Source organism: Chlorocebus sabaeus, chromosome 12, assembly GCF_047675955.1.
Source record: "Chlorocebus sabaeus isolate Y175 chromosome 12, mChlSab1.0.hap1, whole genome shotgun sequence".
Classification (NCBI taxonomy): domain Eukaryota; kingdom Metazoa; phylum Chordata; class Mammalia; order Primates; family Cercopithecidae; genus Chlorocebus; species Chlorocebus sabaeus.
The window spans coordinates 12,056,746-12,083,782 of NC_132915.1; the positions used below are offsets into that span (position 1 = coordinate 12,056,746).

Genomic DNA, 27,037 nt, shown 5'->3' on the forward strand with positions numbered 1-27,037 from the left:
GAATGAGAGGAAAGATTGAGGGCTACTATAAATGTTGGAATAGCTATAGGCTATGGCAGGGCCCACGGTGATGGATGTGAGCTAAGATAAGTGAAAGGAGCAGTTTTGTGTTCCCAAGTGAGGTTGCAATTCATTAATTTTATGGTATTAACAGTCTTAAATTGTGGTGTTATTTTATCTCTGATGTAGGAGTAGGGAACTTAGCTTTTTGGGATTCACTTCTGTATCAGGGTTTGTGGTGGGAAAGTTGGTGGGGGTGGATGTGCTTGGAATCCAAGTTAAGCATGGAGGGGACTAATACTGTGGGAAAACAGTGCTACCTCGCACTGGATAAGAAGTTTCAACAAAGATGACAGTGAGGTTTATATAGTCTTTATAAAGGAAAGATGAATAGAAATGTTAGGAGGTTATGGCCCATAATTAAAAGATTAGAGGTTAAGATATCAGAGGCAGAGCAGTTTGAGGTCCTGAGAATGGCCATCCAGAATGTTGACGAATTGGAGCACAGAGGGAAGTTTGAGGTCAAGAAACTATGGAACTAGGTATTTGAATGAATTTTCTACATTGGCATTGAAGTCTTCCAAGATCATGGCAGAATTTGGAGTAGAGTAGAAAACTGTTAGTCTGAGCACCTAATTCTCATTTAGTGTGAGGCGTAAACAAAACAGTGGTGAATGTTAACAAGGGGAGGCTGCATTATACTGTCTTCAAAGGAAGAGAGTTTTTTTACCCTTCATGGAGGTGAAAATGTAATGGCTTGTTAGTGGTGATATTAATATTGAAAAATAATTTGGCTTTAATATTAAATCGGGGGCCTTTAAAATACGATATCAAGGATACATTAGATATTTGAAACAGTGTTTTATTTTATAACTCAATATTTTTTGGTGGAGGCAGCAGGGCTGCCTTGAACAATGAGATCACTTGGACACAGGAAGGGGATCATCTCACACTGGGTCCTATTGTGGGGAGGCGGAGGGTGAGGGATAGCATTAGGAGATATACCTATTATAAATGACGAGTTAATGGGTACAGCACACCAACATGGCACATGTATACGTATGTAACAAACCTGCACGTTGTGCACATGTACCCTAGAACTTAAAGTATAATAAAAAAAAAATACAAAAGTTAGCCGGACGTGGTGACACACACCTGTAATCCCAGCTGCTCAGGAGGCTGAGGCAGGAGAATTGCTTAAACGCCGGAGGTAGAGGTGGTTGTGAGTGGAGATTGCGCCACTGCACTCCAGCCTGGGTGACAGAGTGAGACTCCATCTCCAAAACAAAAAAGGTATTAATACGATCAAAACATTGGAAAATGGTAGTAGGTTTTTGTTTTCACCCATTTTGATCAACGGTTTTCTAGTTCTACTCATGAAGATGAGGCAAGACTCCTACTTTCCCTAGTTCTGGCACCTGTACTATATTATTGATTTTAAGATTCTAAATGAATGAATAGGGATCACCTAATTCATGACGGGAGCTGTGATGAAATGTGAAGAATGCTATGTTAACTGAAATCTCGAAGTCCACATATGGTAGAATTAGCAACATCACAGGGAAGAATGTCTGTGATCCAAGTCAGAGTGTTTACTGTACCAGTGGAGGCTTGTTGAATCTTTATTAGCTATATGCAACAAAACTATACATACTGTTAAAAATTTATGTTTGAGAAAAGAATTGTTTGCTACTTTTCAGAAAAAACAAGGAGAGAAATGACAGCCAAAGGTTCTACAGGAATGGAAATTCTGCTGTCAACATTAGAGGTAAATCAGTGACACACTTTAATTATGTAACTACTAATGCCAAGCGATACTGAAGAAGAAAAAGCCTATGTGTGTGTATAAATACACACAGAAACACATACACATGTACATATATACACATACACATACATATACACACGTGTGTGTGTGTGTATATATATATATGTAACAATTTTTATTTTAGAGGTAAAGCCAGTGAATGGAAGTTTGTTTTAGGTTTTTAAAATACTATTTGGAATGGTGGTATAAATATTCTAATATGTGTTAGGTGACTGTTGAAGTATATTTCCCTTATACAATTATAATGATAACTAAATTGTAATCCTAATATGTCATTCTAGTTGGTAATAGAAAATAAAGCATTAGCTGGAAATAAATCTTTAGCTTAAAACAAATGATTGACATTGAAAATTATCATTTATTGTTTTAGCTGATATACATTTGTGATTTTACTACACATATTGGTTAACTATATTATATTGATGATAATTGAATTTCTATGCCAGTGTAAAGTTTTGGGTGAACCAACAGGATGTATTCAGAATCAGGATTCTGTATTTTGTTCAGTTGCAATGTTAAGAACAAGAAATGAATTCGTGTTCTTCAATAGGAGGTCTTAGCATCATAAAGATGTCGTTTCTCCCTAGACTGATCTGTTACTTCAGAGCAATCTCAATAAAAGTTACCAATATTTTTTTCTTTTTTTTACCAAATTTTTTAACCAAAATTTTACCAAATGTTTTTTCTTTTCTTTTTTTTTGAGATGGAGTCTCACTCTGTTGCCCAAGCTGGAGTGCAGTGGCATGATCTCAGCTCAATGCAACCTCCGCTTCCCAGGTTCGAGTGATTCTCCTGCCTCAGCATCCCAAGTAGCTGGGATTATAGGTGCACACCACCATGCCTGGCTGCTTTTTGTAGTTTTAGGAGAGATGGGGTTTCACCATGTTGACCAGGCTGGTCTTGAACTCCTGACCTCAGGTGATCCACCTGCCTTGGCCCCCCGAAGTGCTGGGATTACGGGTGTGAGCCACTGTGCCTGGCCTAACAGTTTTGTTTTTAAAGTCCAAATGGGGAGACATAGTCAGCAAAATATAAAGCACATTTCTGAGAATGAAGATAAATGAGAAAGGACTATCCCCATTAAATATCAAAGAACATTAGAAGTCTTTGGTAATTAAAATAGTTTGGAAATTATGCATGAGTAATAGATAGACTACTACTATAGTGTAACAGAATAGAAAATCCAAAAACAAAATGCATGTGGGAATTTAGTATTATTTATTAAAGGTAGCATTTCAGATCAGTGAGGAATAGAGTGGTAACGATCTGGAACAATATAACATTGAATCCTGATTTCCTGCATTCCACACCCAAATAAATTCCATATGAAGCAAATATTTAAGCATGGAAAATGGAATAATAATACTAGAGAAAGAGAGAGGAATTTTAAAATAATCTTACAACAAAGAAGGCTTTTTTAAGTATGAAAAAATAGAAACGATAAAAGATTGATAGATTCAACTATATTAACAAAAGGATGTAGAAAAAAACACCATGGATACTTGGAAAACTGAGGAAAAGTATTTTGGCTTATATAATTTCTTTGACACGTAAAGAACTTCGTCAGTTAAAGGCCGGGTGTGGTGGCTCACGCCTGTGATGCCAGCACTTTGGGAGGCCGAGACGGGTGGATCACAAGGTCAGGAGATTGAGACCATCCTGACTGGTAAAAACCGCTCTACTAAAACCCCGTCTCTACCAAAAAAAAAAAAAAAAAAAAAAAAAAAAAAAAAAAATTAGCCGGGCGTGGTGGCGGGCGCCTGTAGTCCCAGTTACTTAGAAGGCCGGGGCAGGAGAATGGCGTGAACCCGGGAGGTGGAGCTTGCAGTGAGCCGAGATCGGGTCGCTGCACTCCAGCCTGGGCGACAGAGTGAGACTCTGTCTAAAAAAAAAAAAAGAACTTCTTCATTTAGGAAGGAAAAAAAAACAAAACAAAACCCTCAAAAACCATGTAAAGGCTATGCACAGTTCTCAGAAAAAGAAACACAGATGTCACTTGAGATTGAGCATTACTTTTAATAAGATAAAACCAAAGTACAATGTTTCAACATTTTCACTTATGAGATCGGTTGTCCAAACTTGGAGAAATAGCCCCTCCTCTGCATTGCTGATGGGAGTATAAATTATTTCCTAGAGAGCAGCTTGGTAATATCTATTAAAATAAAGGCCCATATTCTTTGAACTTGAAATTGTAGGCATTTACCTTACTATACAGATGTACTTTACCACGTGTAAATATATATCCTTAGTTAAATTTGAAACTTTTAATAGCAAAATATTAAAAGCAACCTAAATATTTCATGGGTAGATGACTGGTTACTTAAACAATGGTGATACAGACATATAATGGAATATATCCTGTAGCCCTCAAAAAGAAGCAGCTCTTTATCTATTGATATGTAAAATATCAAGGTGCAAAATAGTACCTATAGAGCAATACCATTTGGAGAAATAAACCTGTATGCACATGTATATTTACATGGATTTCTTTTATATATGCATATTATCTTTGGCAGAATGCAAAAGAAATTAATAACATGATCGTCTTCTGAGAGGGCAGCTAGGTGATTGAGTAGTCACCAGACATACGTTGTAGTGCCATTTAAATTTTGATTCATTTACTTTTTATTATCTGTTTGGTAGAAAGATGAGGAATTCAAATGACAGAATGATTCTTCTTGGAGTAATGTCAATATTAAGCAAGTAATATAGTAACTAAAAATGATTTGTAAAAATTCTTAAAGGCAGAAGGAAACAGACTGAAATGATGAAAGAATAGTGAAAACCTGAATACATTTGTTCCTAGAGAAATTGGAAAGGTCATTTGTAAAATATGGGTAGTTCCCAGTGGATTCAGAAGTTTGGGAATCAAAAGTTTACAATGTTTTAATAAAACGAACTATTTATTTCAGAACACAAAAGATCTTCAAACTACACTTAATATCTTAAGCATTCTTGTTGAGCTGGTGTCAGCTGGTAAGTTTTTGTTTCTTTGGTCTAATTTCTGTTTCTAAACAGTGATCAACAATGTATCATATTCACTTTATTTGGAATTTTCTGATACTCTTATAGAGGCTATTCTGAATATTGGAATTTAGAAACTGAAATATCATACTTTGTTGTCGTTGCTTTGTTTTTGGTATCTTTTCAAGTATCCCTCAGACTACCCCATAGCCATGTATTTCACAGCCTTGAACCTAGAATTTCAGCATGATTTGTGTTTACCCTTTGTGTTCTATTTTCTAAATAAATGAGATTAAACAAAATATGTTGACGGTATTTGTTTGATTTTATTGATTGATTGCTTGAGATGGAGTTTTGCTTTTGTCGCCCAGGCTTGACTGCAGTGGTGCGATCTCTGCCCACTGCCACCTCTGCCTCCTGGGTTCAAGAGATTCTTCTGCTTCAAACTCCCAAGTAGCTGGGATTATACCTGTGCGCCACGATGCCTGGCTAATTTTTGTATTTTTAGCTGAGACGGGGTTTCACCATGTTGTCTAGGCTGGTCTTGAACTCCTGACCTCAGGTGAATCCGCCTGCCTTGGCCTACCTAAGTGCTGTGATTACAGGAGTGAGCTACTGTGCCCGGCCGTATTTGTTTGATTTTAGAAGTCATCAGTTTTAACCATTTCTTGAATGCTAACAAGTTATGATACCTAATATGGGAGGATTTGTTGTTTCAATTTTTTTTTTTTATTAGGTGGAGGTCGAAGAGTGAGTTTCTTAGTCACCAAAGGTGGTTCTCAAATACTGTTGCAGTTACTTATGAATGCCAGCAAAGAATCTCCCCCACATGAGGACTTAATGGTACAGATTCATTCTATTCTTGCAAAGATTGGACCAAAAGGTAAGGGATTTCATTTGTATGATTGTTGAATCTAGAACTATTTTTGTAACATGATTCTCTCACCTCTTACTCAGTTTTTAAAAATGTTATTTTAAATTTCTATGGATACATAGTAATTGTACATGTTTATGGGGGTACATGTGATATTTTGATACAAATGTATCTGTAATGATCAAATCTGGGTATATGGGGTATCCATCACCTCAAACATTCATTATTTCTTTGTGTTGGGATCATTCCAAATCTTCTTTTATAGCTATTTTGAAATATATAGTAAATTATTATTAACTATAGTTGCCCTACTATGTTACCACTGGATGTTATTCCTTCTATTGAAATGTATTTTTGTATCCATTAACAAACTCGTCTTTATCTCCCGCTCCCCATTACCCTTGGCAGCCTCTGATAACCACTATTCACTCCTTTTATGAGATCAATTTTTTTAGCTTCCACGTATGAAAGAGAATATTGATATTTATCTTTCTGTGCCTGTCTTGTTTCACTTGCATAATGTCCTCCAGTTTCATCCATGTTGCCGCAAATGACAGGATTTCATTCTTTTTTATGGTTGAATAATATTCCATTGTGTAAATAAACCACATTTTCTTTATATATTCATTCATTGATGGACACCTAGGTTGATTCCATACCTTGGCTTTTGTGAATAGTGCAACAGTAAACATGGGAATGCAGATAGTCTTCAGTATACTTATTTCCTTCCATTTGGATATATACCCAACAGTAGGATTGCTAGATCATCTGGTAATTCTATTTTCAGTTTTTTGGGGAACCCCCATACTGTTTTCCATAGTGGCTGTACTAACTTAGATTCTTCCAAACAGTGTATGAGTGTTTCCCTTGCCCCTTATCCTCACCAGCATTTATTATTTTCTGTCTTCTTGATAACAGCTGTTTTAACTGGGATAAGATGATCTTATGGTTTTGATTTGCATTTCCCTAATGATTGGTAATGTTGAGCGTTTTTATCTATACCCATTGCCCATTTATATGTTTTCTTTTGAGAATATTTATTCAGATCTTTTGCCCGTTTAAAAAATCCTTTCTCTTTTCTTTCTTTTTTGGTGTTATTTGAGCTCCTTATATATTCTGGTTATTAATCTAGTGTCAGATGAGTAGTCTGTATTTCCTCCCATTCTGTAAGGTATCTCTTCACTTTGTTGATTGTTTCCTTTGCTGTTCAGAAGCTTTTTAGCTTGATGTAATCTCATTTGTCAGTTTTCGCTTTGGTCACCTATGCTTTCCAGGTCTTACTAAATAAATTTTTACCCAGACTAATGTCCAGAAGCATTTCTCCAATGCTTTCTTATGGAGAGTACTTAATTTTTAAAATCTAAAATGCTACAGCTTTTTCTTAGATTTAGTAATGAAATGCTCTTTTTTTTTTTTTTCACAGAGTCTCATTGTATTGCCAGGCTGGAGTGCAGTGGTGTGATCTGGGCTCACTGCAACCTCCGCCTCCTGGGTTCAAACGATTCTCCTGCCTCAGCCTCCCGAGTAGCTGAGACTACAGGCGCGTGCCACCATGCCCGGCTCATTTTTTGTGTTTTTAGTAGAGACGGGGTTTCACCATGTTGGCCTGGATGGTCTCAAATTCCAGACCTCATGATCCGCCCACCTTGGCCTCCCAAAGTGCTGGGATTACAGGCGTAAGCCCCCGCACCTGGCCGAAATGCTTTTTTATAGTCAACTAGTGACCTGCAAGAACTGAGAATCCAAAATTTATGAGGAATTCTATTGCATGTGGTAGAAAAAAGAAAAATTTTTGGGCCACAAATGTGTCTTGGAGTGTGTATGTGCCCTCTCAATGTGTTTCTAAAGGATACATGCAATATGGGTATTGTTGAGGCCAGAAGGCAGGAGTATGGATGGGAATGTTTTGAAGAACATGGAGGTAAAATATGTCACTGTTTTCTTTAATAGTCATATTTGTGTTGCATAGTGTGAATGCTCAGGAAACTTACAATCTTACTTAAGAAGAGAAAAATAGAAAAATTATGAGACCAGTTATTACATCTGTAAGACACGTGAAATATTGAAAAATGCAAATTGAGAAAAATAGGATATAGAACAAAGGAAGAAGTTGATTGAGTTTAGGTTGACTAGGGAAGGCACCCTTTGACTAGAACTCAAGTTCAGTTGTCTCTTTGCACAAAGATTAAAGTAATTCCTTAAATTATTAGAATTGTGCCTTTGACCGGGTGCAGTGGCTCATGTCTGTAATCCCAGCACTTTGAGAGGCCGAGGTGGGCGGATCACGAGGTCAGGAGTTTGAGACCAGCCTGGTCAGCATGCTGAAACCCCATCTCTACTAAAAATACAAAAAATTATCTGGGCATGGTGGCGCGCACCTGTAGTCCCAGCTACTCAGGAGGCTGAGGCAGGAGAATTGCTTGAACCTGGGAGGTGGAGGTTGCAGTGAGCTGAGATTGTGCCACCGCACTCCAGCCTGGGTGACAGAGTGAGACTCTGTCTCAAAAATAAAAAAAAGAGTTTTGCCTTTGCCTGTGGCATACATGTGAGTTTTAAACTTTGAGTATTTGGCTAAAATGCTTATTGGAAAAAATGAGGATGCATGTGTACATAGTTTGTGTATTTATTAACATACATATTTCTAGCCTGTCTTTATGTATTGTATAAGTAATTAGTAGCTTTTATAGGTGTTGTTTTAAAGAAAGGAACCCTGAGGTGACGTTAATTTTCCGGGTGTATTAGAAGCTTTAAGACTTAAAGATGTATTTAGTTTATTTAAGGAATATGTTAGCTATCTCTTATTTTTCTTTAGCTCTTGTATTTAAGATCTAAAGACTCCGTTTTGAGATTTTTGTGGAAAATGAAAATTTAAAAAGAAAACCATAATTTGGCAGAAAATTAGTTAAAACCCCCTGATTTATTGATGAGTATTGTTGTGCTTTCTCTTCTAATCAGAACTAGAAAACCATAATTTGGCAGAAAATTGGTTAAAACCCCCTGATTTTTGATGAGTATTGTTGTGCTTTCTCTTCTAATCAGAACTAGGTTGTCTTCTACTTTTCATGAAATTAAGATATTGATTTTTAAAATAGTTCTTTAATATCCATTTTAAGTTTTAGTTCATCTTTATTTTCTTTTATATATTTCTTTAAATTTGGGCTATTTCCTTTATGGTTTGCCCTAGTTTCTCATTTTTATGTCATTCAAGGACATTATATGGTAATTTTTTGAGTGTTTTTTCTATTCTTTTTATTTTTCTAGTGAGGTAAGATAATTTTCCCTCAGGAATATTGAGTTATTTTGATTTAAAATTCTTTGTTTGCTGGTCCTATTTACTTTAAGTCTTTTTTTTTTTTTTTTTTGAGACGGAGTCTTGCTCAGTCACCCGGGCTGGAGTGCAGTGGCGTGATCTTGGCTCACTGCAAGCTCCGCCTCCTGGGTTCACACCATTCTCCTGCCTCAGCCTCCCGAGTAGCGGCTAATTTTTTTTGTATTTTTAGTACAGACGGGGTTTCACTATGTTTGCCAGGATAGTCTCCATCTCCTGACCTCATGATCCGCCCGCCTCGGCCTCCCAAAGTGCTGGGATTACAGGCGTGAGCCACTGCACCCAATCTTAAGTCTTTTTTAAAATTCATTTTTATTTGTATTTTTATGTAGTGAAGGAGTACAAGCGCAGATTTCTTACATGCGTGTACTGTGTAGTGGGGAAGTCTGGGCATTTAATGTACCCATAACCTGAATAGTGAACATTGTAGCTAACAGGTGATTTTTCAACCTTCACCCCTGACCCACCCTGCCACCGTTTGTATCTCCAATGTCTACTATAAATCTTAACATTCTTAAGTTTTTCTTATTTAAATTTTTTTTTACTGTTTTAATCTCTTCATAAGAATAAAAATTAAGAACATCTTTTCTTCCCTTTCTGTGTTAAGAATTATTTCCCTTTAGAAATTTATTTGGTAATGTTTGCCAGATTATTTTCTATGTAAGCTGTTCATTTTTTAAATTAATTTTTATTTTTTTACAAGTCAGAAAGGAATATGGTTCATATTAAGTAAGTACTGCTGTAATGGACATTTAGATTTTGTTCCTCTTGACTCTTTGATGGTGTTTTGGGAAATGTGTTGAACTGGACAAATGTATACGTGTAGTAGAGCAGTTCAGTTTTTTTTTATGACAGTCTAAGTGTTGGGCTACTCTGGCCTCCATCCTCCTGCCCTATCCCCCTGTCTGTTTCTTGGTATGTTCTTTCCACTAATGTTTTAAAATAAAAGGGATGTTTTATTTTAAAAATAATACAAATAAGGATTATAATTTTATTATTTTCAGGCCAACTTTATATTTCATAATATTAATTCACAATGTAAATTTAAAATTTACATCTCTGATTTATAATATCATCGTTTAATTCAAAACTTACATGTGGGCCAGGCACAGTGGCTCATGCCTGTAATCTCAGCACTTTGGAGGCCAAGGCGGGTGGATCACTTGAGGTCAGGAGTTTGAGACCAGCCTAGCCAACGTGACAAAAGCCTGTCTCTACTAAAAAATCCAAAAATTAACCTGGTGTGGTGGTGGGTGCCTGTAATCCCAGCTACTCAGGAGGCAGAGGCAGGAGAATTGCTTCAACCTGGGAAGCAGAGGTTGCAGTGAGCTGAGATGGAGCCACTGCACTCTAGCCTGGATGACAGAACAAGACTTTGTCTCAAAAAAAAAAAAAAAAAAGAAAGAAAGAAAGAAAAGAAAAGTTATGCGTGAATTGTCTTTTTTTTTTTAAACAGATAAAAAATTTGGAGTAAAGGCTAGAATTAATGGGGCTCTGAATATAACCCTGAATTTGGTCAAGCAGAATTTGCAGAATCATCGCTTGGTTCTACCTTGCCTTCAGCTTTTACGAGTATATTCTGCCAACTGTGAGTATTTAGGTGGCTTTTAGTTGACTCAGTGTTGTAAAGTTACACAAAAAGAATTTAAAGTATTGTGATTCTGTAAACCTCTGAAATTTGTGAAAAAGGAAAGAGAAGATTTAATATGGCTCATTTTAACTCTTGACTCCAACCACAACAAAAGTGATGTGGGGTAAGGTTAAGTTGGGCTGTGCATGGTGACTCATGCCTGTAATCCTAGCACTTTGGGAGGCCAAGGCGGGCGAATCACCTGAGGTCAGGAGTTCAAGACCAGCATGGCGAAACCCCGTCTCTACTAAAAATACAAAAATTAGCCAGGCACGGTGGTGGGCACCTATAATCCTGACTATTCGGGAAGCTGAGGTAGGAGAATCGTTTGAACCTGGGAAGCGGAGGTTGCAATGAGTCGAGATTGTGCCATTGCACTCCAGCCTGGGTGACAGAGCAAGATTCCATTTCAACAACAACAACAACAACAAAAGAAGAAGATTAAGTTGATAAAACCTTGAACATTCTAACTAATTTCCCCAGTTTATAAAGGATAGGAGTGAGGAGGATGGGTAGGCAGCCTGTATGTGGAAGAATATGAGGGTATTGGCCACTGGAAAAGCTCCTGTGCCTCTTTGGACTGTCACAGATGAGAGGAAAGCAGAAAAGGAAGGGATGCAGTAGCATGGTCACCTGGAGCTAATTCTCTTCAGCGATCAGTAGGGAAGTAGTAGAACTGAAAATAACTAGTATGGGAACCTCTGAGGAAGCTGGAGAGAAGAGGGATCACAGAGAGATAGACTCAGATAAAATGTCTTCCAGAACACACACTCTCACTAACACGAGGTTCCACACCATGAGGTGTGGATTTTTTTTCTATTCTCTTATTGCAGAATTGAAGGGGTTAATGAAAGAACCTAAGATTGAATTGCAGAATGTATGTTACTGCAGAATATCATTGCAAAATAATGATAGAGTGCTAGATATGTGTGTATATTGCATATATACATATATGTAATATATAAACATACGTAAACTTACGTATATGTCTCTGTGTGTGTATATCAGTACCTTTAAAATATGGCTAAAGGTGTGCTCTGTGGAAAACAGCTTAGAACACTTAAATAACACTTATGTAATTAAAAAGAACATAAGGAAATAAATGAATTAGATACCTAACCAATGAAGTTAAGAACAGAGAAATAAACACCGGGAAAGTCAAGAAATGAAATAATAAAGGGAAAATGAAAAATATGCATTAGAAAATAGAAAAGCAGTTGATTAAAAAAAAAAAACAACTGTATTGGATTAAAAATAAAATAGGCTGGTACAGTGGCACATGGCTGTAATCCCAGCACTTTGGAAACTAGGCAGAAGGACCACTGAAGGCCAGGAGTTTGCAGCCAGCCCAGGCAACATAGTGAGGTGCCATTTCTACAAAAAATAGGCTGGTTGTGGTGATGTGTGCCTGCAGTCTCCGCTACTCAGGAGGCTAAGGTGGGAGGATTTCTTGAGCCCAGGAGGTTGAGGCTGCAGTGAGCCAAGACTGCACCACTGCACTCCAGCTTGGGCAACACAGCAAGATACTATCTCAAAAAAAAAACAATGCAACAAAAACCCCAAAATGTAAAAAGTAAAACAACTAAACTACCAAATACTCCAGTCAAGGTAAAAGGAATACAGTATAGACATGAAATTAGAAGCAATAATGGAGTAATAAACAGATACGAGAAAATTAAGATCATCCTACGAAATAGTAGGAGCTACATTTTTGGTGGCATTTTATTGGATTAACCAGTAGAAGGCTAGCAAACGGCTTATCTATAATTTAAAAATTGTTTATTAAACAATTTTCTTTTAGAGACAGGGTCTTACTGTATTTCTCAGACTGGCTTTGAACTCCTGGCCTTAAGCAGTCCTCCTGCTTCAGCCTCCCAAGCAGCTGGGACTATAGGCACATGCCACTGTGCCTGGTTCTACAATATATTTAATAACATTTGTTCAGAATTAAAAATGTTAAGCACAGTTTTCTGGTTAGGTAATTATTTGCATATTCCATATTAAACACTGAAATTGTTTCATCTTTTTCCCTGCTACTCTTGCTTTAATTAAAGTCCTCATTACCTGTTACCTAGACTGTAGCCTCCTAATGTGTCTTTCAAAACCAGCTTCCCCAGAGTTCTTTGAATTCTGACCTGTTTATTTAAAATGCACATCTGATTTGTTGTTCCTTTTGGGTGATTCCACATAGTCAAAAGAGTTAACAACTTCTAGGGCCCTTCATAATTTGTTTCTCAACTTCTTTTTCCACCTCATCTTCCTATTTGTGTATCTTTGTTTGATACTCTGTGTTTAACACTATGTAACTGCTCACATGGTGATGTTCATTGTCTTCGTTCTGTTGTTTGTATCATTCCTGTGTCCAGAGCCACATCTACTGCTTTACCTCAACTCCTGTCCTAGCTAATGCCTACTCACTTTTAAAGACTGAGCCTAGGCATCGTTTTCTCCAGAAATGTCTGTGTCTCACTCTGAATTAGGAACTTCTCAGTGGTGTAATCCAAATAGTCTACAATTCTTAATCAATTTTGAAAGTAATTTAGTAATTATTTGTTTCATTCTCTCTGCACTTTGTTCTTTGAGGTCAGAGGCTATTCTTGTTTTGGAATCCCCGTAACCTGGTGTTCAGTGAGGTTCACTAAGTTTATTAGAGAAGTATGGAGTAACTGAAGAATTTTTTTTATAATTGTTTTTTTTTTTTGCATATAACTTGTTTCAGAATTTCCCTGCACTTTCCATAACAAAGCAAAAACAAAAAACAGTATTTCTTCATGTGGTTAGCTTAGATGGACTTTAAGAGTGGCTTGAGTTGACATTTACTATACAATTTGTATATGTTTTTGGCTATGTATCACTAAGTGTACACATTTTTGGTTGTCAAAGCTTAAAATAATTTCGCATCTCTTTCTCCCTCTCTCAGCTGTGAATTCAGTATCCTTAGGGAAAAATGGAGTTGTGGAACTGATGTTTAAAATCATTGGACCATTTAGTAAGAAGAATTCCAGTCTTATAAAGTGAGTAAATGTTTTGAATATAAACATAGGCATAGCCTTTGTTACTCTGGGCCTCATTATCTTGATATGTACAATGAGCAGGTTGAATTAAATTGTCTCCAGGGTTACTTCGTTTCTTAGTTCTTAAATAATGATTTTATCATGATAAAGATTTTCTTTAGTATAAAATTTAATCTTCACAAATATATCAAAACTGAACAGTTTTGAATTGATTGAATATAATGTTTATAGTAACTGAGACTGAACATTTCTAGATACGGTAAAAGGAAAAAAGATTATCTATAGAGTATTCATTCAGAAACATTTATTGAGTGCCTACTATATTTTTCACCCAATTTTACAATCTTGTAATGACTTCTTCATTCTTATGAATACCTGAACAATCTTAAACTGATATATTTCTATTTTGTCAAAATCACATCATTCTTTTTCCCCATCCATAGATGTGTGTGTATATATATACATATGTATGTATGTATGTATTTTTATTCATTCCTAGGCCTTTCAGCCTCAGAAAATGAAAGTCATGTCTCATTTATTGGTTACAGTTTAATATTTTCTTAAACCATTTTAGAGTTCTTTCTTTAAAATTTTTTTTTATTGTGGAATTTTAAAAATATACATAAAATAGAGTTTATATTATATTAAACTAATTATATTGAGTTTATATTAATTACTTATTGTGTTTAACAATTCTGAGCATTCCACCATTTTTGTTTCATTTATTTCCACTCCACACTTTTGTTTGTTTGTTTTTCCTGGAGTACTTTTAAGAAATCTCAGGTGTTTTATATGTACATAAATGTGTGTGTATTTCTATAAGCAGATCCTAGATATTTTCTCTTGGATTATTTTCTTTGAATATTATTTATTTTCTAAATACCTCAGTATATAATTCTACTAAATAAGGACTTAACAATAAGCAGAATACTACAATCATAGCCAATACAATTATTAATTTCTTTTTTTTTGAGATGCAGTTTGGCTATGTATCACTAAGTGTACACATTTTTGGTTGTCAAAGCTTAAAATAATTTCGCATCTCTTTCTTCCTCTCTCAGCTGTGAATTCAGTATCCTTAGGGAAAAATGGAGTTGTTGCCCAGGCTGGAGTGCAGTGGCATGATCATGGCTCACTGTAGCCTCAAATTCCTAGGCTCAAGTGATCCTCCACCTCTCTCTCCTGATACTTTCTTAATACAATCTAAAATCTAGTCTGTGTTTGGTTTTCTTCAGTTGTTTCAAAATAGCCCTTTTTTAGTTGGTTTGTTTGACTCAGAATCCAAACAAGATACATGCATTAGTCTTCATTATATTTAGGAAATTTCCACACCTACACAAATGTAGAGAGGATAATATAATGAACTCTGATGTATCTGTTACCCAGTTTTACTGTCAAAAATCTGTCATTTTAATTTCATTTTCCTTTTCTGTTTTTCTTTTTTCCAAGCGTATTTTAAAGCAAGTATCAGCCATTGTATCTGATATTTTCTGATTATGTAGGAAATGCCTTTTTTTTTTTTTTTTTGCAGTTGGCTTGCTTGTTCAGGGTCTCAATTAAGTCTCTACATTATATTTGATTGTTATGTCTCATCATCTTGTGAAATCAAAAAAAGTCTTCCTATGTTTTGGTTTTGTTTTATATGATGAAGGACTTGAGTGATAGGTCTTTTAAAATGTCCCATGTTCTGGCTTACATTGACTATATCCTGGAGTAACTTAACATATGAGTTACGTTTTCTATATACCCTTACGTTTTCTATATACTGATAAAACTGTGGCTTGATTAGATTTGGGATTTTGGTTTGTTTTTTTTTGTTCAAAAATATTTCATAGGTGGAGCTGGCAACTTTGTTTTATGTCACTTAAGATCATTGAGTTGAGGTGATCTATCCGTTAGAAATGTCCCCATCCACTTTTCAGTTAGTGATTTAGCAGTCATTCATGACATTGCCTATATCTGTTATTTCATTAGTGGTTGGAAAATAATAACTTATCTAATTTTATTTCTGTCCTGTGTTTATTAGCTGTGAATCTTTTGTAATGCAGAACTTGTCCATATGAACTATTTGATTAGATTTTACTCTTAAACAAATAGGCTTCAGGACATTTCCAGTGTTTTCACCCCTTGTTAATAACGGTCAAATATTTTAAAATATTTTGGGAACTTACTTGCACATATGATTATTTATTAAATATCATTTGGTGGGATGACAGCATAGTTACAGCTGCGTAAGAATTATACACAATCCCAGATTATCTGATGAAATGTAACAAAGCAAACAAAACGTCTGTATCACAATCAGTAACAGAATATTAACGTCTTACGGTGGTTTAGAGTGGGCTCTGCAGGCAGACAGACTTGGATTTGCATGTTAGCTCTATCATTTACTGGCCCTAGGATGCAAGTAAGTTACTTAATTTATTATGCCCCAGTTTCCTGTCTGTAAAATGGTAATAGTATTAGCACCTCTATTATAAGATTGTAATGAAATGATTCCTATAATTAGCACAGTGCCTGTATTAATGTAATACAGTTTAGGTAAGCAATGCAGTAGTGTGTGTATGCATGATTCCTAGGTAACACTGAAAGTACTTTCTTTATGCTTTCATTTATATGCTGTTTTTCCCCTTAATCGGTATGGCATTTTAAAATTTATTTTTTGTATAATGTCCATGATCTCCTACTTAAGATGTACTTTATGCTCTATTATAACCAAGTTATCAAATCTAATATAAAATGTTCCCAGGGGAAATGAAATGGAGCATTTCAAAAGGATCTTTATAATATACCACATGGGGTACATCCAAAACCTTATAGAAATCAGTGGATCTAAAACATCAGAGAAAAGATGAATTATTCATTATTTTTCTATTTCTACTTTAAAAAGAAAAAGCAATCTTTTAGTTTACTTTTACTTTAAAAAGAACAAGCCATTCATTGACCAAACTTGCTATATCTTGATCTCTTATCATTTTTAGTAATCTGAGGGTCTCTCCTCTAATTAACTAAAAACCTCAGACATCTAGAGCTTTCTGTTGTATTTCTTCCTCCCTTTAAACAATGCTCCACATTTAATGGGAAGAAGATTGAGATTGAGGAAGAGGTATATTTGAAGGCTTATGCTTCCTTTCCTTTTAAATTTTAGGTTTTGGATTTAAAACTGTTAATCTAGAAGGAAGCAACTCAGGAGGTTATTTTAACTGTATCTTTTTGAGTTTCCCCGTAGGTTTGGAAGTCATTGCAAGGACTGCCCTACAACTGAAAGTAGATGTCACTTCATTAGTACCTGGGGACTTAAGCTTTTTTCCTTCACATCTCCTAAATCTAAGCCACAGACTACTTTTTGAATTATCGTTGCTTATAGTATTATTTGTGGAAATATGAAGACTGGAAAAATACATGAGGAAGTATAAATTATTTATACTGAGAAATTTTAGTTAATTAACATAATACAAACTATGCATTTCAATAAATCTAATATTTTACAATTCTTTTGGAATATTAATTTACTCTGACTTATAAATGTTATAGAATTTCAGCAATTTCTTTGTGGTAAAGTTCTAAAAATAACTCTTAAATAACATTTGGTAAAAATGTACAGATGACTTTGCACCAAACTTGACTATATCTTTGAATCTACTGGAAATAAGAAACTGCCATCCGAAAGAACTGGGTTCATATCCCAGCTTTCCAGTGTTGAAAAATAAACATCAACAGAAAAAAAAGGTTCTATTTCAGGATTAGAAACTGTCAGAAGCACTTTTATTTGGTTTAAACAGTTGTAAACAACTGCAAGTAGGGAGAGTTTCTGAAAGTACTCTAAGATTTTTACAATTTTGAGTAAAGAATTAGCTGTAGAAAGGAAAGTCTTGTGAGTTCATGGTAAGTGATTGCATGTAAGTTATTGTATTAGTTTTCTAGGGCTCTTATAACAAAGTCCACACACTGAGTGGCTCAAAACAACAGACATTTATTGTTTTATAGTTCCAGAGGCTAGAAGTCCAAAATCAACTTGTCAGCAGGGCCGTGCTCCCTCTGAAACCTGTAAGGGAGCATCCTTTCTTGCTTCTTCCTAGTTTCTGGTGGTTTGCTGGCAATCTTTGGTGTTCCTAGGCTTGCAGCCGTAGCATTTCGATTTTTGCCTCCATCATCACGTGGCACTCTCCTCTTTTGTGTCTGTCTTTGCATTGTCTTCTCTCTCCTTATAACACCACCAGTCTGTTGTATTAAGGGCCCACCTACTCCAGTATGATCTTGCCTTAACTAGTTACATTTGCAATGACCATGTTTTCCAATAAGGTCATATTTGGGATATTGGGGATTGGGACTTCAACATATCTCTTTGGACGCAGTTCACCCCATAACAGTGATTTAACTGTATGTACTTAGCAGTAAGCACAATTTGTGATCTTTCACTGTGTTCTATGTTAGCTGTGTCTTAACTTTGCATAGTTTGCATAGTCTTTCACAAAACTTGACTTCTATGTATATACGTAGAAGTTAATGTTTTTGATGGATCATGGTAGTTTCTCATAAAAGTTGACAAAGAAGCCTTCTTAGTAATGGTAAGAAACATACTACATTGAATGGTAAGTGGAGTCTGCTGCTTACTGTAGATAATGCATGTAATGCAGTGAGTCTTGAGACCTTCTTAACATGATTAATCAGCAGATTGTTTAGTGCCTTGGGGAGGAAATATTTTGTCTCAGCTTTCTTAATCACTTTTTAAATAGAAGAGATTTATAACATGTAGAAATTAAACAGAGTAACCATAGGAAGAGGGGTTTACTTAGTTTCTCTTATATTACATTGACTTGTTTTTAAAAATACATTTCTGAGATGTAGTTGACATAATAAAATCTGTACATTCAAAGTGTACAATTTGATGAGAACGAACATATAGGCTGGGCTAAAGCCTTTAGGCTTGGTAGGCACAGTACTTCTAGGGTCCCATAAAAATGTTTTAATTTCTTTAAAAATCATATAAAAAATGAACTTTTAGGCTGAAGAAAGTGTTTTCATTTGTGATATTAGTGCATTCATCTTTATACCAACACCAACATGGTTGTAAAATGCTATATGAATTTTAAATACTTTTTTGAAGGGAGGGGCCTATGAAGGCAAAGAAGTCGTCTGGAGCCCATGAAAATCGTAATGTGATCCTGGATATATGGCTAAAGCTGTGAAAAACTGTCACCACATCAAGCTGACATCTCCATCACCCCCAGAGCTTTATTGTGCCCCTTGGTAGTTCTTCCCTTGCGTCTCTCCTTTGGCCCTAGCGATCATGGCTGTGCCTTCTATTACTGTAGATTTGGTTACATGTAAGTTCAGGAATTTTATATAAATGGAATCATAGTGTGTGTACTCTTTTTCGTGGTAGGTTGGATCTGGCTTCTTCCATGTATCATGATTATAGATTCACTTACGTTGCACGTATCAAAAATTTATTCCTTTTTATTATTGAGTAGTAGTCACAATTATATGGCTGTATTGTAATTTGTTTATCCATTCACCTATTAATGGACATTTGAGTTGTTTTTAGTTTTTGACTGTTACAAATATATATAAAGCTGCTGTGAATGTTTATTGGGATATACAAGCATTCACAGACTTTTTATGGTCATATATTTTTTATTTCTGCTGAATAGATATCTAGGAGTGGAATGGCTGGATGAATTGGCAGCTTTTCAGAAAAACTGCCTTTCTGCAGTATGTTAACTCTTTCCTCTGCTTGAACACGTGGAGTACTATTGTGATAAGTGTTTTAATGTTTTCTAATGTTTATGTCAGATCTAGGTCTGCTTCAATTTTTTTTTTTTTTTTATAATTGTGGGTCTTTTTTTCCCTGCTTTTTGCATGCTTGATAATTTTTGAGTGCCAGTCATTGTGAATTTCACCTTGTTGAGTGCTGGATATTTTCATATTTCTATATTCTTGAGGTTTGTTCTGGGATGTGGTTAAGTTAGTTGGAAATAGTTTGATCTGTAAATGTCTTTTCACGTTTGTTAGAAGGAATCAAAGCACCATTTAGGACTGATTATTCCCCACTACTGAGGCAGAATCCTTAGGAGCACTCTACCCAATGAATTACAAGGATTTCCAGTGCGATTGGTGGGAACAGGCACAGTTCTCAGCCCTGTGTGAATACTGAATGTGGTTCTCCAGTCCTTTTGGATGGCTTTTCCCCATCCTTAGTAGTTACTTCACACACATGTGCTGATCACTACTTTGCTGAATATTCCAACACAACTCGCTGAAAATCCCTGAGCATTCTTTTTGTACAGCTCTCATTTTCTGGTATTCTGCCCTGTGAACTCTAATTGACTTGACCTCCCTGGACCCTCTGTGTCCTCAGTCAGGGAGTTCATCTGCTCAACTTTTGGGATCTGCCAGACTCTACCTAGGTTCCATCTCCCTGTGCTGTGGGTTGGTCTCTTTCTCAAGGTGTAGTAAGCTGGGGCAGTTGTAGGGCCCATCTCATTTTTGCCATTTCTGTGGATCTCTCTCTTTCATTGCTTGATATCCAGTATCTTAAACAGCCATTCCATTTTGTCCATAAAAAAAATTTACATCAAATGAGAGGGTACATCCGGTTTCTGTTACTCCATCTTGTCTGGAAGTGAAAGTTCAGATAGCCTTCTCAAAGGGAGACTGACGTTTCTGATTTCATAATTTCCTTTCTTAACAAGAGAATTACATTCTTCATTTTCTGTTGCATTGAGATTTTATGTGGCCCTAGGCCTGTTATATTTCAGTTCTGTTTAAGAAGGAAACTAGAAAACATGTATAAAGCACCTGTAACAGTGTCTGGCATTTGTCAGGTCTTGCTGAAGTAGTTTTCTTTTCCATTTTAGTTTTTATAAATTGCAGTCTCATATGGAACATTCATTTAGTTTTGTGTTTAATTTTGAACAATTTAAAAGCCATCCTTATTCTCATAGTTTTATATTCTCCTGTACATTTTATTGCATAAGTGTAAAAGTATGGAAAGTTTCTTACTGATAATTCAATGCAATGAAAATGTAATACAAAATTTTATAATGTTTACTTTTAACTCACCAACACTTCACATTGTTTTGAGGAAGTTACAGGTATGAATTTATTTATTATTTTACAAACATTATTATAAAGATTTACATGGTTGCTTTATTTTTGTCAGTAAATGAAAGTGTAGCCATTAAGAACTTCCTCTTACTGGGCATTTGTTAAGCACTTACCGTGTGCCTAGTCCTGGATTATTGTTTCAAATTTTGCTATGAACTTTACCTACCCATCTTAAGTCTTGTAATCTGTTATGCTCTTTACCTTTACTTACACCTAGTCATGCTACTTCCCTTTTACTGCTGATGTATGCAACTTTTACTTTATTACTTCCTTTTTGTTTTTAATTTCTTGAGCAGTTTTTTCATAGGTGTGCTCTTTTATTACATTATGTAGATTGTAAAATTATCTGTGGAAGAGATAAGTTTGTTTTCTAATTTTATAACGATGAAGAACTTGCTACTGTGGTTATCAAGTAGGCATTCAACAAATGCTTAATGGTGAGTGAAATGATTGTTTCATAATATACACAATTTTAATGCAAATTAATTATAATTGTTGCTGTATTACCAAGAGGTACCATAATATGTGCCTTACATTTTAAAAATTATTGAAATTAAGTGCCATTTCTTCAGTAACTGATTAAAAATAAGCGATTTGGATTACAGGTTTTCCATGGTGATATTGTGTGTATTTTTACAGCTGATTAATGGCAGTTGATTTCACTGTGTGTGACTATTTATGTTCAAATACAGTTTAAATACTTTTGATTTTGGGGGTGATTGCTTTGTCCTCTAAGGGACAGTAAGAGTTTTTGAGATATTACTTAGGCTTCTTATTCATCTTGGTGCGTCATAGCTGAAAAATGGTAAGGGCTCATACTTCTCCCCAACCTTCAAGTTCCAAAATATTTTTCCTTTGTTATGGCCTTAAATAGGAGGATATATACCTCGATAGAACGGAAATAACTTTCAAGTCAGAAAGTTACAATATCTATAGAATTTTGTTGTTATGAACTCGTGTTAAGATTTGTTTTTAATGCCTTTGCAAGTCACGGCGTCTGATTTTTAATAGCGTGGTTCCTTTGTTAACTCTCAGGTCAGATACAGAGGCTGATGAATGATTCCGTTCATCTAACTTCTGGCAAAAACTTAGACATTGTTAATTTCCTTCTTTTTCTTTCTCAAAACATTTTTTTGTTCCCATCTATTGATATTTCAATCTTTTTCATATCCAATTTTAAGCTGAAGGGAGAGATGCATACAGAGAAATACCATGTGTAATTAACTTAAAAAAGAATAAACTTTGGAATAGATAATAGAATAATGACTTATTGAAAAAGATTGTATGAATTTACTATTGTAGATTAATTTTACTAGTTTTGTTGTTGTTTGTGTTTTCTTGTTGTGTTGACAGGGTTGCTTTAGACACTCTTGCTGCATTGCTAAAATCAAGTAAGTTTTTAAATACTAGAAATACTAGATACTATTTTTCTGAGAATTCTATTTACTATGTTAAAGAAACTGGAAATGTAGATTTAGACTATAGTAATAAAACTGGTTTATAATATTCTAATGTCAAAATAGATTTTTCCTTTTAGCGTAGTTGCTATGCATCATAACTAATACCATATTATGTTTTTTGAGCTATAATTTATTTAGTACATTTGTATAATTTAGTCAAGCACATTGATTTCTTATTTCTAAGTAATTTAGATAACATTACGATCCATTAGTAGAGGAAAATATATAAGTATCATGTTTTGAAAGTAAAGCTAACATGGTATTGAACTTTTACTATAAGAAATATCTTTAACAACTACTATCTCTGATTTTGTGAGTAACTTAGAACCCTACAAATTTTATTTCTACCATAAATGTAAGTTTACATAACATTTAGAAAATGTGACAATATACATTTACAGCCTAATTCACTTACAAAATAAAGCACTGTTTTCCTTATCAGAATTGAAGCATTGGAGTAGATATGTCTTATGCTTTTGGAGAGTAATCGTCTGTACTTATATATATTGTTTCTCTCCAAGATACTGAGTATCTTTATTTTAAATATTTTTTTATTGGGCTCCAGGGTTCTATTGGTTGATTAAATAAACGTTTTGTTTAATCACAGTAACATTTGGTCTTAACAATCTGTGTTGGTGGCTGGGTGACTTTTGTATGTCCCCACCACATTCCACCCTCCACAAGGAAAACATAATTAACAGCTAGCTCATCAAGAACTGTCTGTCAGGGGTGAGACCAACTTGCCCTTACATTTGAATTACCAGAATTTTTTTTTTTTAATAATAGCAAATAATGAAATGATCAAAAATCTAATATTTGGTAATGATTTATTAAATTTTAAAAATCACCTTAGGTATTAGTAGTAAATAATATAATTCTCATTTAACAACTTTATTTTTCAAATGAAGATATGACACTCAATTAGATTAGCTGTGTAGCTCTATTTTCATATATGATGTGGTAAGCTTTAGACCAAGATCACATGTGGATTAATTTTAGAAGATATTTTTAGCTTTGCTTTGATGGGTCCTGAGTTTGTGGTTTAAACTGTATAAAGATTAATTCTTAATATGGGCAAATACTTTTGATTTGGAGTAGATTAGAATAGCTGTTAAAACTAAAGTTTTATTAAAGCTTACTAATTTTCAGGATCACTGATAGCAAAGTCATTAATTCTAAGTTAGTAAAAGCTAAAATTCTCATAAATTGCAAGTATTTTATAGAAATCAATTAATTCATGATGACTGTAATTTAATATTTTCAGTTTTTAGTAGTCTCCTTTTTACTCCCTGCTTTTTCAAACGAGGGTGGTGGGCAAACATACCTGTTTATTCCATCAGAATAAGGAATGTAACTGACAAGTAGAATGACTTCAGTTTATATTTAATATATTTTCAGATGACACATAGCCCTAAATAGGATGAAAATTGAATGATGCAAAATAAAATTTAGTAGTGTACTGCATATTTTTAAACAAATCATGGCATTTTGGAGCATTCTCATTTATTTTTCAAATTTTTTTTTGGTTTTGGCGGGGAGGAGCAATCATTTTCTTTAAAAGGATAAATTAGATTTTAGAGAGGGAAGAAGAGACATAGGCTAATTGTGAGTTTGGTACACTGAATACATGAATAAAGTTCCCTTTACTAATGTTTTAATTGTGCTCAGCACAGATTGCATGTAGCTCAGTTCACTTTCTTTAAGGGGCACTCAGCACCTGTGTTTGAATTATGGGCAAGTTTCTTTCTTGATCTTTCGTGAAGAATTTTAATATTTCTCATAAATACCATTTAGGCTATTGGGAATCATGGTGGAAACTCACAAGGTTTGTAATAGGAATTAGAATGATCATAATGGCTTTTAACAAAATCACATTCACAGCTAGTAAACTAAAGGCTTATTTCCAACTGGTATAAACAAAGCGTATATTCATGTAAAATGTATGAAACTTTTCTTGGTCAAAACAATGGAAGTGATTTTGTAAACAGCCACAGCCTTAGCACACTAGCTATTATAGACACAATAGAGGGTTTAAAGCCTTCACATAAGAAATCTTTTCTCTAGCTCTAGTAAATGTCTTCTGCCTAATGTCAGAACATAGTTCTGAAAGGGAATTAATAAGTTCATCTCAGTGTTATGTTTTAGGTTTGTACTAGCACATTTAGAAACTGTAATAATTCAGGCAACTAAAATCATTGGAGCCTTACTATTGCATTATCTTAGTGTCCATACTGTGAACCTAGTGGTTATTTTATAGGTATATTTGAGATTAAGAAGAGATTAGTATTTCCTTGTAATTAAACCACCTCAGATGGGTATTGCACATCATCTTGCGCTCCTTGTAATTAACCTGCCACAGTAGCATTGGGTGAGTTGGTATGTTGCTCTGATGTGATTCCCTTGCCACTATCTGAGTAAAATACACCCTATGGTTAATAATTTTAAATACCATACTTTTAAAAATAATAAAATTAGGTCAAACGTGGATTTATTTGTTAATTCTACTCCAATAAAATTGAGTATTTACAAAAACCTTTAGTGTAGTTCTTACTGCAGTAAAAATCTAATGACTAGAAAGCCACAAAGCACTATTCTCTAATCATGTAATGCTCCTTAAATTTCATTTACTAAAAAAGTTATGTAAGTATTTTTAAATGAGCATTGTTTTAGTATGAATATTTATATAATTGTGGAGTAATTAGAGCAATTAATTTTAGTGGAAACAAAGTTTGCAATAGAAGCTACAATTCAATAGGGTTTATTTCAGTGGGAACATAAAGTTTGTAATATAAATTATAAAAATGATAGCGGATCTTCTAAAAATCACATTCACAACTAGCAAGTAGAAAGCTTATACATTTCATTTGGTGTAACAAAAATCAGTATATTCATAAATTTTAAAATACATGAAGCTTTTGTTAGTAAACAAAAGCATTTAAAAAGATGTTCCTCTAATTTTAGTAAAGAGATTTTGATATTTATAAATTGTGAAACAGTATACAGGCAGATTTTGGAAGAGGTTGTAATTTGCTCTCTGGAACTTCATATTTGTTTTGTTAGAAAAAATTTAAATATGTGGTTGTCATTTGTTTTGGAAAAAAAATTATGAGTATCCATCACACTATTGAGGTAATATTTTAAATTTGATTTATTCTACCACTCTCTCTCGTCATTTAAAAAATATTCTTTCTCAATTTTCTTTTGTTAAAGAAACAAATGCCAGGAGAGCTGTAGACAGAGGATATGTCCAAGTGCTTTTAACAATTTATGTAGATTGGCACCGCCATGATAACCGGCATAGAAACATGCTCATTCGGAAAGGAATTTTACAGAGTTTAAAAAGTGTTACAAACATCAAGTTGGGAAGAAAAGCCTTTATTGATGCCAATGGGATGAAAATTCTGTATAACACTTCACAAGTGAGTTATTTTCTTCTTCTTATCCTGATTATGTACTAATGATACGATTTGGTTGTTAAGAAAACTGAATTAGTGTACAAATACTCAGAAACATATACACATGATAAATGCATTTTTCGAAAATCTTAAAAGTAAAAGACACGTGAAAATCTTAAAAGTAAAACACTCGTGAAAATCTTAAAAGTAAAAGACACGTGTAAATCTTAAAAATAAAAGACACATGTGAAAATCTTAAAAGTGAAAGACACATGTGAAAATCTTAAAAGTGAAAGACACACATTATTTCTCACATGTGACCTCAGGCTGAGTTGGAGGAAATGGTCAGTGCACAGCTCTGCAATGTGACATTTTCTTCGAAAGGCAAAAGAAAGAAGTAGAAATTCATCCACTTAGCAAGAGGGGATTCCATGAAGCCATGTTTTCTAGGATGTGTAGTTGGCTGTACTCAGTGTTGTATGCTCCTCTCATGAGGTATCTGTGGATCCTTTATAGCCTGTAGAGCAGCTTTGTTGTCTGTGAGTGTTGTGCATGTTTTCCTGCTGGATAGAGGCTTTTTTGAATAGAGAAGGTATAAAAATGAAACCTGGAACTGGGAATGCTAGATCTGCCAGCCATTTGAAGCATAAACATTTTTGACAATATATTTAGTGAGATCTTTTCCAGCATCTGTGTTGACTGTCAGCTATGGGGAATGAGGATGTTGCAATGCAACCCCACCCCCGTTTTTTTAAAAGAAAGCTATAATTATTAGAAAGAAAGCTGTCTTTTTGAAAATATCAGTCAGTTATATTGATTGTGCCCTCCTGGTCTTACACATGACAAACACAACCTATTTTTATATGACAAGAGTTAAGATATCTGAACACATATTTTATGTTTACCTTAGTTTTTTCTTTTCTAGGTCAATCATATGCACTTGTTTTTACTATTCCTAGTATAGACATTGATGGATATTTTATATATGAGGAAGAGTTAGGTGACTTGGTTTATGGCACTTAACATTTCTGATCTTAATTTCTCATTTGTTTTGACAGGTCAGATGTGAAAGTGTATATGGAAACTTTTACAGTGTATCAGAGTACCATCTAAATGTCAGTTGTCACTAATAATACTATTGTTATATGACAGTTTCATATCCCATATCCCTTAACCCTTCTCCAGATTAGATACCAGGATGGTACTCAGACTCTTAAAACCTTATATTGTGGGCCAGGTGTGGTGGCTCACGCCTGTAATCCCAGCACTTTGGGAGGCCGAGGCGGGTGGATCACAAGGTCAGAATATTGAGACCATTCTGACTAACACAGTGAAACCCCTTTCTACTAAAAATACAAAAAAATTAGCTGGGCGTGGTGGCGGGCGCCTGTAGTCCCAGCTACTCGGGAGGCTGAGGCAGGAGAATGGTATGAA

The 27,037-nt window shown here is 34.8% G+C and overlaps 1 protein-coding gene across 5 annotated transcripts in view; it reads left to right on the forward strand.

The window, feature by feature from the left end:
* AGTPBP1 (ATP/GTP binding carboxypeptidase 1) overlaps nucleotides 1-27,037 on the forward strand; it is a 199,268-nt gene that overhangs the window by 52,920 nt on the left and 119,311 nt on the right. For all 5 annotated transcript variants that reach the window (XM_007969631.3, XM_007969633.3, XM_073021463.1 and 2 more), the window contains 7 exons: nucleotides 1,701-1,768; nucleotides 4,741-4,804; nucleotides 5,529-5,675; nucleotides 10,451-10,582; nucleotides 13,545-13,638; nucleotides 22,102-22,139; nucleotides 25,419-25,627. In XM_007969631.3, coding sequence (XP_007967822.2) covers nucleotides 1,701-1,768; nucleotides 4,741-4,804; nucleotides 5,529-5,675; nucleotides 10,451-10,582; nucleotides 13,545-13,638; nucleotides 22,102-22,139; nucleotides 25,419-25,627 — 752 coding nt within the window. The remainder of the gene's footprint in view (nucleotides 1-1,700; nucleotides 1,769-4,740; nucleotides 4,805-5,528; nucleotides 5,676-10,450; nucleotides 10,583-13,544; nucleotides 13,639-22,101; nucleotides 22,140-25,418; nucleotides 25,628-27,037) is intronic.